Source organism: Choloepus didactylus, chromosome 8 (genome assembly GCF_015220235.1).
Source record: "Choloepus didactylus isolate mChoDid1 chromosome 8, mChoDid1.pri, whole genome shotgun sequence".
In the NCBI taxonomy this organism is placed as follows: Eukaryota; Metazoa; Chordata; class Mammalia; order Pilosa; family Megalonychidae; genus Choloepus; species Choloepus didactylus.
Window position 1 is genome coordinate 108,286,298 of NC_051314.1, and position 12,006 is coordinate 108,298,303.

At 35.4% G+C, this 12,006-nt stretch overlaps 1 protein-coding gene across 2 annotated transcripts in view; it reads left to right on the top strand.

Annotated features, from left to right (window-relative positions):
- BCAT1 (branched chain amino acid transaminase 1) overlaps positions 1–12,006 on the top strand; it is a 63,174-nt gene that overhangs the window by 41,517 nt on the left and 9,651 nt on the right. For both annotated transcript variants that reach the window (XM_037847256.1, XM_037847257.1), the window contains exons 8-10: positions 2,453–2,538; positions 6,383–6,523; positions 9,533–9,607. In XM_037847256.1, coding sequence (XP_037703184.1) covers positions 2,453–2,538; positions 6,383–6,523; positions 9,533–9,607 — 302 coding nt within the window. The remainder of the gene's footprint in view (positions 1–2,452; positions 2,539–6,382; positions 6,524–9,532; positions 9,608–12,006) is intronic.

The following is a 12,006-nucleotide window of genomic DNA, read 5'->3' on the forward strand; positions in this document are numbered from 1 at the left end:
TCACAGTTAGTTTGGGAGGACAGTTAGAGTGATGCACATTGATGGGACTCACTCCACTCAGGCCCCATGAGCCTCTCAGACACTTCAGACATCTCTCCTGGCTCTGCTCGGAGTTGTCTTCCCTCAGATATCTGCCTGGCTTGCTTTCTCACCTCCCTCAAGTCTGTGCTCACACTTCCCATTCTCAGTAAAGCCTTCCTTGTGTGCCCTTTTAAAAAATTGCATACTTTCTCCCCGATAGCTGCCATGCCAGTACTGCCCAACCCCTTCCCTAATCTAACATACAATTTAACACGATAATTGTTTGCCTCTACCTACCACCAAGTTAGCAAGGAAATACATCAGTTTTGTTCACTGCTGTATCCATAGCACTTAGGGCAGCAAACAGCGCATGGTAAACAATCAATATGTATTTGTTGAATAAATGAATAATTCTGCTATTGCTGATATTTAGGGCACTAATGAAAACCGCCACTGATTTCCTTATACAGCTTGACTTTGGGAAGTCACAGATGAATCCTGCTGTTATTGCTTCCAAATTCTCAATCTCCTAAAATTGATTTCTCTGTCAAAAACAAGCTGCATTTATAGTTCTGTTTTCCTCATGTTGGGCAATCTGGAGCCAGTTCTGGCTCTTGTAAGCATGTTTGTGGTTGCAGAGGAAAATGAATATTTCTCACCCAAATGTTGTCATGTCATCCTCTCTGTCTGGCAACCAGAGAAGCAGATGTTCTGTTCCTTGACCTCAGACTAGTGGTTACAGTTCTGGGTGTTAAATGTATTTCATAAAACAGCATTTGTACATGCGGGGCCACTGTTTACCTTTAATGTAGTCTTAGAGCTAAGTAAGCTTTAGGAAAGGTCCAGTTTGGGGACCGGGAAGTATGAATGGCCTATATTTGTGTGTATATGCACACACATATAGATCCATACATTTGTATATCTGGCTAACTAGCTTGCTATTGCAAAACATTTATTTTGAGATCATCAACACTTCGAAACATGACAAAAAGTAGCCCTAAGATCATTGCCAAGAACAAATTTTCTTCTTTCCGGAGAGCAGTTTTCAGCAGATGATTTTCTAAAACAAAATTTTAAAAAAGTCATACTGCTGTATCCCAGCAAAGAGGGTTATTCATTCATTTTCTATCCAAAAATATTTATTACATACCACACTGGGCCAGGCACAGTGCCTAGTTTGGGGGATGCAAGGATGAATAGAGCTCAGTCTTGGTCTTCCAGACAGAGCTTGGTTGTTGGGGCTGTCTCATGTGGCCACAGTGGAGGAGGTGAGCCCAGGGGAAGGGCCAAGGTCTCCTCTCAGGACACTTGGCTTTCCCCCAGTGTCAGCAACCTTGGCAAATCGTTGATGTTTATAGGGCCTCATTTTCTTTTCTGTAATATAATGACTATACTAGATGATTTCTGAAAACTCTTTTAGCTGCATAAAACAGACTAGGGGAGCCCAAAGACACCTGTGTGATTCCCACACAGCTTCTGCGATCTGGCAGTCATTTCAAGCATATGCTGTGAATTCCTCTGCAAACACCTGATGGCAACACATAACCTCTTGTAAGGTCCAACATCTTTTTAAGTCTTGACTTAAGGTTTGAATTTCTGACTAGATTCAGATTCCTGGGTGCTGGAGTTGGAGAGAAGGAGAATGTTGAGTACCAGGGACATCGTTTTAAAAGGAGAGCTTGGCAATTGATGAATCGTCAAGCCAGCTATCGTGGTGGTGAGGGGTGGCCGTGGTTGTTCTTGCGGTAGAACCACAGTCGACCCCTGTCTCAGCCTTGGCTCTCTATCAGAGTCACTCCTGCAGTGTTTCGTTTTTTGTTTTTGTTTTTTAAAGCCTCATACATGCTTGAGCCCACCCTGAGCCCATTGCATTAGAATCTCAGGGTGAATTCAGCTTCTCTTTCCTTGAAGCTGTTGCTCCACCAGGTTTAAAAGCCACTGAAGTTAGACTTGTCAAAGAGCAGTGTGGAGGCAGCGACCAGCCTTTGTGGGTGTGTACATTTCTGGGGGTGGGGAGTAGGCCCCTCCATAGTATTCTTAGGAGGTCTAGTAATGACCAGTGTTCTGAGTAAGATCATATCTACATTTTTCTAATTACTATTCGGCTTTTATCCAATAAGGTAAACATTGACTAAAAATGTGCCATTTAAGAGTATTATGTAACTCTTACTGTTTGTTAATGGAAAATCATCTCATGTCTTATTGGTTAAGGATAAAGTAAGATGATGAAATGAATGGATTTTTTTCCTTTTTTTTTTTAAATAAAGGTCTACCTGAACTTGAATTGATCTGGGAAATTTAATTGATGCACAACATTATCTTTGTGTTTATTACCAGCAAAGTTGCTAGAAATGGTTTTAAAAATGGCTATGGATAGAAGGCATTGCTAATGTAGTTAAAGTTTGAAAATATTCCAATTTCTAATTGACAGAAGAAGAACTGGCAACTCCTCTGCTAGATGGCATCATTCTGCCGGGAGTTATGCGGCAGAGCATTCTGGACCTGGCACGCACGTGGGTGGGTATCTTTGACACGAAGCATTTTTATAACCGTGAAACAAAAAGTAATCAAAGTAAGTTCAGCCTAATGCTGAAATAATACCCTTTAGTCCCAACCAATGTTATCTTATTGTTAAATCCTAAGGAGTAAAAAGAGTTTTTCTAGAAGAACTGCCTTGGCAAGACTATCAAATAGGTACTGTTTGTTCTGAAGTGCAGAGAGAAACCAGTTTGACAAGATGTCCCAGAGAAAAAGTATTCTAATACCAGTCTCAATCGTTTTTTTCTTCCTTTAATAGAGAAGTTTGTAGATTTACAAAACAATCATGCATAAAATGCAGGATTCCCATAAATCACCCTATTATTAACACCCTGCATGGATGTGGAACATTTGTTACAATTGATGATACATTTTTATAATTGTACTATTAACCATAGTCCATAGTTTAACTTAGGGTTCACTGTTTGTGTAGTATATTCCATGGATTTATTTTTATTTTTATTCTGTTACCATATATACAATCTAACATTTTCCCCTCTAATCAGATTTAGACATGTATTTCAGTGCTGTTAATTATGTTCACAGTATTGTGCTACCACCATCACCATTTATCAGTAAAATACTTCTCTCATTCCAAATAGGAACCCTCTACATTTCAAGCCCCAACTTATTCCCTATCCCTACCCCGTTCCTTGGTAACCTTTATTTTAGACTTTAGACTTTGTGAGTTTGCTTATTCCAATTATTTCAAATCAGGGAGATCATAAACAACATTTGTCCTTTTGTGTCTGGCTTATTTCATTCAACATGATGTCTTCAAGGTTCATCCATGCTGTTGCATGTACTAGGGCTTCGTTCCTTTTTTACAGCTGAATAATATTCCATCATGTGTGTATACTGCATTTTATTTATTACCAGTGAGGGACACTGGTTGCTTCCATCTTTTGTCAATTGTGAATAATGCTATTATGAACACTGGTGTGCAAATATCTATTTATAAAGTCCCTGCTTTCAATTCTTTTGGGTATGTACCTAGTCATATGGTAGTTCTGTACTTAGCTTTCTGAGGAACCACCAAACTGTCTTCCACAGAGGCTGCACCATTTTTCATTGCCACCGTCAATGAATGAGTGTTCCTGTATCTTCACATCCTCTCCAACATTTATTTTCTGTTTTTTTAATAGCAGTGTGAAATGCTGTTTCATTGCGGTTTTGATTTGCATTTCCCTGTTGGCTAATAATGTTGAGCATCTTTTCATGTGCTTTCTGGCCATTTGTTTATCTTCTTTGGAGACATGTCTGTTCTAGCTTTCTTGCCCATTTTTAAAATGGGTTGTTTGTCTTTTTGTTGTTAATTTGAAGGCTTTCTTTATATTCTGGATAGTAAACCCTTATCAGATATGTGGTTTCCAAATATTTTCTTCCATTGGGTAGTAGTCTCAATCTTTATACCAAATGTCTACGACCAGCTCTCCTGATTTAGAATTTGTGTTCTTCCCTCCAGCCAGTTCTCAACTTTTTCAAGTCTTAAGTGTATTATTTCCAAAGGCAACGATACTTTGTTCTTTTTATCATATTGTAATAATGCTGTTAATGGAAATTAAAGAATTTTACTGACATATAAATATTTACTAACATAACATTATTAGTTTGCCTGTTCTCTTTTTCCCCTCTTCTTGCCCCTTGTTCTCCCAAATTCACATTCACACTTAAAATCAAAACACTCAAGTAAATTTAAAGTTGTTTTTTAATAGGCTTTCTAATCTGTGTGACACAGACAAGGATATTCAACCATTTGATATTGGAAATGACATTATAACGTACTCAACATGAATGTTGAACGAATTGGTTGTCTGGCACAGGTTCTTGGATAGAACTTTTGACCCATGTGTTAAAATGGTCTCCAAGGAACATGAAAAGGTTTTGCGCATACTGTGGTCAAACGGAACTAATAGGACAAATGTTTAGAAACACATATTATCCGGGAGAGTACTGGCAGTTTCTCTGGAAAAGGCTTTGAAAATAGAGGAAATGTGCTATAAATAATTCTACAAAACCCAATAGAAGACAAGACTCAACTGCCACATGCTGGCTGGCACATTGGGCATGACATTTACAAAGTGTTGGTATAATTTCAAACAGCATGCCCTGTCCTAAATATGTTTGCATTTGGAAAGATATATTTTTTTTTTGGAAGCTCAGTAATTTTTGTTTTATTAAAGAAAAAAAATCAGCCAAGTTCATAAGGTTTGATGACAAGTTGCAAGTGGAAATTCCTTACCACACTAATGATTTGCTAGCATGAAAAAAGGTTATTATGGAGGCAGTTTTTCCTTGACTCCTTTGCTGTAATTTATTTTAAAAGCTATTTTAAAACAGCGAGACATAAAATGTCAAGAGGCATGTGGGGGGTTTACCACCATTTGCCAGACAGAGGAAATTGTCCAAAGATAAGTAAGGAGGAGCAGAATAAAAACAATTCTGTTTATTTGCAAGATTTTTTTTTTTCCCAGAACACAAAACTCAGCTTGTTTTCAGTTAAACTTGGCTGATTTTCTAGACTTTATTTATTTTTAAACTTCTGAACAACACAATTACAATCACAGAATGAGATAAATTAAAGCTTGCAGAGAACCATATTTCTATGGCAGGCATATTTTCTTATTCTTTTAAATCTTCTCTCACCATGATGCATTCCTCTTCTAATGTTCTGAATCTTGCCAAGGGCTATGATTTCCAATTTTTCTATTGTGGGTTTGTAGGTTATAAAAAAGACTCTCATCTTACTGAAAAACAAACAAACAAATAAACAAGACCCATTCTTTGTTGCCCTTAGTTAAAATAATTGAACTTTAACCACCAAAGTGAAAGAATGAGAATTAAAGAGATTAGAGAATGGAATTAACTACATAGTTTAAACAGTTTTAAGGCATCAGAATTTTTCCCCATTTTTTTATCCTTGAGTGATAAGATGTTTAAATAGTTCAACAGAAGTCAATAACGGTATGCTAATTATTTCAGGATAAGATAAACTCAATAGGACATTTAAAAAAGGAAGAAGATTAATATTGTAAAGTCTACTGAATCAATGAACCTGGGAGGAAAAAAATATATACGATGCAGCTTCTCAAATAAAGTCAGACTGTACAATTAACTTTTTAAAAATTATAAAATATTTCAGATAGTTGAACTCAAGTCTGTGTTTTCACTCCATAAAAGACACGGTGGAAAGAGGACCACATTTGGAACCAGTCAGATCAGAGCTGAGTTCAAATCTAGTTTTCACTATTTACTAGCTGTGTGGCCTTTGGGATGTCACTCAACCTCTCTAAAACTTAGTTTTTGTATCTGTCAAATGGGTTTATAATACCTACCTTAAAGAATTCCGGAATTTGGCTTATCATGGATGCATGATAGGTGGTAGCTATAATTATTAAATCATAATATGTAATAGATTGTTCTCCTTTATGATAAAATAGGGTTTAAGACATAGTCACCATGAAGCATGCATTAAATAGCACTCAGAACCCATTCATTTGAGAGATATTATCAATGATAACAAAAGACAAAAAAGCAGGCACTATATATTAAAACATACCGTGTATCTTATAGTGACAATTGTAAATATTTTATATTCTGATAATCTCATTGTAAAATGAGGTGACCTTGACGTATATTGCTTAACACCTATATGTTCATCAGTAATATAGTGCTGCCCTTTCCAGCTTTACCCCTACAGGTAATTATGACATCGTTTGAGTTCGATCAGAATAGAACGTAAAGTAGAAAAGTAAGTGCTATAGTTTTTTGTGCATGTCTTTTCCTTTAGAATATCTGTTTTTATTTTTTATGTTCGAAACAGTGTGAATTTAAGGTGTCTGAGAGGTACCTCACTATGGATGACTTGACAACTGCCCTGGAGGGGAACCGAGTGAGGGAGGTGTTTGGCTCTGGTACAGCTTGTATTGTCTGCCCAGTTTCTGATATACTATACAAGGGCGAGGTAAGATGAGTGTTTCTTCATTCCCTGTCATTTCCAAAGATTTGCCTATGATTTTACTACTGTTTAAAATGCATGAACTAATAAATTCTATTAGACCCAGGTTGCAAAAGGGTTTGTTATAACTTGGCCTTCCATTAACTGGTGGAGCTGTCCAGATGAATCTGTTTTAGCAAATTACTCACTACCATCTTTCCAGTGATTTCATGCAAACTCAACCATGGTGGGAAGTCAGTTTTGTCTTTGGACACGTGTCATGTTTGCCCTATGTCAATTTAGGGATTGGAGATATACCAGTAGACTTCCACTGTCATCTGTTTCCACCTGTTCACTAAGGAACAGTCTACGGGTAGGAGTAGGAATGGCAAATAGTTATAGAAAATGCATTCGAATGATCAACTCTTTCATTTATTATTACTGTTAATAATAAGTAGGCTGTTTTACCAATAAAAAGCTTCATTTGATAAATATGATGCATTTACTAAAATTTTCCAAAAAAGACTTCAAGAAGTAGGTTGGAAGAAATTTTCTCCACATAGTTGGTTAGTCTGATTTTATGTATTCCCTATTTCCATTTTATCATCAATTTTTGTGCTTTCCCCTTGTATAACAAAGCTCCCAGACATATGTTTAACAAAGGCATCTAACTTTGTAACTTAAAGGCATGTGGGCATTGTTTTTAAAATGTGAATTGACTTAAATTATTCATTGAATACAAATTCAATTGGTTTTTAAATTCCACATTATAATTTTTCCCCAGTTGGCAGGATTGATTTCTCTGTTGTATTTAACAGTGGCTGCTTCATTGCTTGAGGATTTTTAATTTTTAAGAAATGACCCCTGACATAAATCTACATATTTATTGTTTCATAGGGGAGGAATTCTTCTATTTTATGTCAACGCTTATACTGATTATAAAACTACTTTTTAGCATTTTATCATGGTAGTGCCTAGGTAGCATTACTGATGCACTTTTTTATTAACTAAAGTCTTCTTCGTTAGGTCAGATTATGTTGAAATTCAAGTATTATTTTACCTCTAGAAATATGAAGTTTATAAAGTTTAGTGTTTTTAATGGTCTTGTTTCAGGGACCATTCTGAGCCAAAAGGTGCATCTAATTATCCTATTATCCTATGGGGCATAATAAGAAAAATGTTTGAGGGTGTGGACTATCTACTAAAATCAGACTATCAAAAGTCTTGCAAACTAGTGAGGCATGAATGAGCATGACTCAAATATAAATTAGGAGCATGAAATCTCTCTCAGCCATGAATTTAACCATGCTATTCAATATTGTAGAGATTGTGGCCCCTGAAGGTTTGGCTTGGAACAGATATAGGGTTAGAAGCCCCTTCTTGAAGGCATAGATTTGCTTTAATTTATGTCTAAAAATGGCTGGACTTTCACTTATGCCAAAATATCTTTGAATTCTTATTCCCTGCCAAGAAGGTTAAATGTGAAGGACAATCTTTTGTTCTTGTAGATTCTCAGAATCCTGGAAAAGGTAGGGTTCTTAAAGTTTACCTACTATTTTAGGTGTCCCTAGCTTCTCATTGATTCTTCAAATCAACCTGGAGACCAGAGTATAAACTCCTTTTTCCTTAAAATCAGTTGGTGGGCAACTTATCATTGGCTAGTTAGTTTTTTTTTTTTTTTCCTTGTTTAAAAAATTTTATTTCTAAACCAGGTTTTATGAAAGATTCCCTGGTTATAATAATTATTTTTTTAATGACCACAATATTCTCTGAAATGAGCAGTTTTATTTTATGTGGGCAGTTTTCCACGATGATATTAATGCATGACTTTTTCATTTGGTCCAAGAAGAAAAAAAGAATTTCATTTTGGGGATGTTCTTTTACCATATAGATAGATACAGTAAAAGTCATAATCATGCACCATAAGCTGATTTGCACATCGGTATATATTTGCATATAAATAATATTTGATTACAAAACAACCTTATTTATTCATTAAAGCTAGTTGGTTTTACTCAGCCTTTAGCCTTAAGCTCCATATTGAAGACTAATAAAAATGTATTTATTTAAAGGTAAACTGTATTTAAGACTTGCTGCTTACAGGACCTATCCAAACTAATGAATGCTTTTGTGTACACATTTGTTACATAAATAAAAGTAAGAAAAAGCATGCATCCTAGCTTTATTATAACCTAGAACTTTATTTCATTTTGAAGTTGTAAAAAGTTGGTTTTTATTCAAATTCAAAATAGTAAAGTCTTTGACATAAAGGGCTATACCGTGCATAATCAGTAGGTTATATCATAGTGCTATTCCTTATTTCAGCATAATTGCCTTAATACAATAGAGTTGCTAACTGTCTTACTTGTTGTTCCCGGTTTGCTAATACTGCCATTATGCAAAATACCAGAAATGGATTGGCTTTTATAAAGGGGGTTTATTTGGTTACAAAGTTACAGCCTTAAGGCCATAAAGTGTCCAAGGTAAGGCATCAACAATAGGTACCTTCACTGAAGGATGGCCGATGGTGTCCAGAAAACCTGTGTTAGCTGGGAAGTCACGTGGCTGGCATCTGCTCTGGAGTTCTGGTTTCAAAATGGCTTTCTCCCAGGATGCTTCTCTCTAGGCATCTCTGGGGGTATTCTCTTAATTTCTCCCAGGCAAACTCTGGACTACCAAAAGTCTTCTTTCAATGGCCATCTTCAAAATGTCTCTTTTGGCTGCAGCTCCTTCTTCTGTAAACACTTTTATAGGACTCCAGTGATTCAGTTAAGACCCACCCTGAATGGGTGGGGTAACACCTCCACGGGAATTATCCAATCAAAGGTCTCACCCACAGTTGATTGAGCCACATCTCCATGGAAACACTCAATCAAAGGATTCCAACCTAATCAACACTAATACATCTGCCCCCACAAGATTGCATCAAAGAACATGATGTTTTGGGGGACATAATACATCCAAACTGGCATACTTGTTGTCATTGTATATACAAATACCCTCCAATTATTTCATGTCTCTCTTTTTTTTCCATAGACTATGCATATTCCAACTATGGAGAATGGTCCCAATCTTGCAAGCCGTATCTTGGACAAGTTGACTGACATCCAAGTAAGGACTTCTTTCTTACAAAATGTCACTTAATTTCAATCTAAGCTTAGAACCAAATCATATTTCAATAGTGAGAAGAAAGTAAATATTGCAGTGTGGGATCAGTAAGTTAAATTTAAGAAAGATTTTTCTGCTAGTGTGTGTGGACATCAGCAAAGCAGAAATAGGAAAGGAGGTACATGTTCAACAAAAAGAAAAGAAAGGAAATATTCCCAGAGATTGTAAACTATTTTCAAAATGTTTAAAAATAAATGTATTTGATAACATTTTTAAAATCTTATTTAAAAATATAATGTTCTTTCGTTTAAAAAACAAAACAAAACACAAAAGTAGAAAACAGCACAAAGGGAAAAAAAACTATATCACTTGTAATTTCAGCATGAAGGAATTTCTTGATGCCTGAGCTTTCAATATTTTATAGGCATTTATTTACTTTTGGATACATATTTTTCTAACAGAATTGGGTCATAGTATACATAATTTTGCTATCTGCCTTTTTCATTTAAGAAACCATTTGCTTTTTCATGTCAATAAATAATTTTCTCATATATTTTAAAAGAAATCCTATTTTTGAACATTTAGGTTGTTGACAATTTTCCACTGTTGTGAACAATATATCCCTGTTTATTTTTTTACGATAAATTCCTAGAATTGTAATTGCTGGGTCAATGGGTATGCACAGTTATTTTTTCATACTACTAACTTTGTTTTGTCTTTTTTTCCTGAACTTCAGCTTACAGTAATATCCAATCAGGCAGTTAAGCATCTTCTAGGCAGGCTACTTGCATATCAAATACCAGACAACCCTGGGGCCACCTATAAAAGAGATCGTTCTATAATTTTCAAACAGCTCACAAGTTGTTGGCAGATTTGGGTTGAGTCTACATACCATCATTGCTAGTCAGTGAAAACTCCCAAGGGGAGCCCGGATTCATATTGAAAAGTGTTGGATATTGAAAACTAAGAAAAAAATTAAAGTTGCTTGGGAAAGCAACAGGTCTCTGCAGAGCAGTTAAAGTCCTTGGATAGCGATAGAAATGGTATGTTTTTAAAGACTAGATCAGCAACTTTGCTAAATTTGCAATATTAAAAGGAATGAATGATTGTGGTTTTTTAATCAGTGAGTTGCCTTCCACTCTTCAGCAATGGTTTTCTATAGGAATTTTTGCTAAGCTAAATAGAGGAATAACTTCATATCTGAAGAAATAAAATTTACTCAGAGTTGTTTTTTACCTTTATACATAGAAGCAATTAAAAGTAATTTGAGGGATAGCTAATTTCTGCATAGGAGAGTTCAGGTGTTTTTTGTTGTTCAGAGCTGTATGAGTAAATCTGATGAAGGTAATCAATTATTAGTCTTTTACTCAAATAAAGAACATAAATAGAACAAAAATAATATATAATTAGCAAGATTATGAAAGCCGTTATCCAAAACAGGGTTTGAGAGATTTTCAAAAGGGGAGGAAGCATGGTTATAATGATAAGTAAAAATATAGTGACAAAAGGGACAGCAAATTAAAGAAGCCAAAGCACACTGATATGTAAAGAAAAAGATACAGGCATTCAATTTAAATGAGAGACTATGTAAAAGTATAAAAAATAAAAGATATATGAGGAGAGTAAAAAAACATAATTTTTCCTCTTACCATTATATATTCTTTATATAATTTAGTTCTGTGGCTAAGAACTTAATGATTTCCCTCTTTTGTCTTAGGTACTAAAGTATAATGGCAGTAACACTAAAAACTAATGATACATTCAGAGCTCCACCTTGAACAAAGAAACACAGGGATGCAATCATGGGACAGACAAGCTAACACAGTGATTTTTTTTATTAAACCATAAACCAGAAGCACCAAATCTGCTCCAAATTCTTAAGTAACAAAGGACCATCCATTCAGAATCTAAGACCGTGTCTTTCTTCTTCAGTTATTTTATGCCTTTGGGCATGGAACTTAAAGTTCTAAAATTATTCTCTTACAGGATGGCAAATTAGTGCTGTCAGCCAAGCTACTGGGTTGTCGGTTTCTATCCAAGAGAAATAATTTAAGTAATTATTTAGGAAAAGGCAAAGAATTGCATCCTGTTTTACATTTGATCTCTTCGACATTACATAGAAACATGGATGTTTCCTACAAAGTACTCTGGTAAATTGAAGAGGAAAGAAACAACAATCACCAAAACTCCCTTAAGATTTTTGCCAGTGTTACCCAGGGGGAAAATTCCTTCTTAACCACAGATTTGGCTTTCATTTTAACTTTCATACTTTTGTAAATGAGTAAGACTCTCTGAGGTTAGTATTTCATCCCATTTAGCTAACTATCCATATAGTCCCCTAGGTCTTAGATTGCTCTACAGGTGCCTCCAAGGAGGGGAACATTTCAAATGAAAAAAAAATT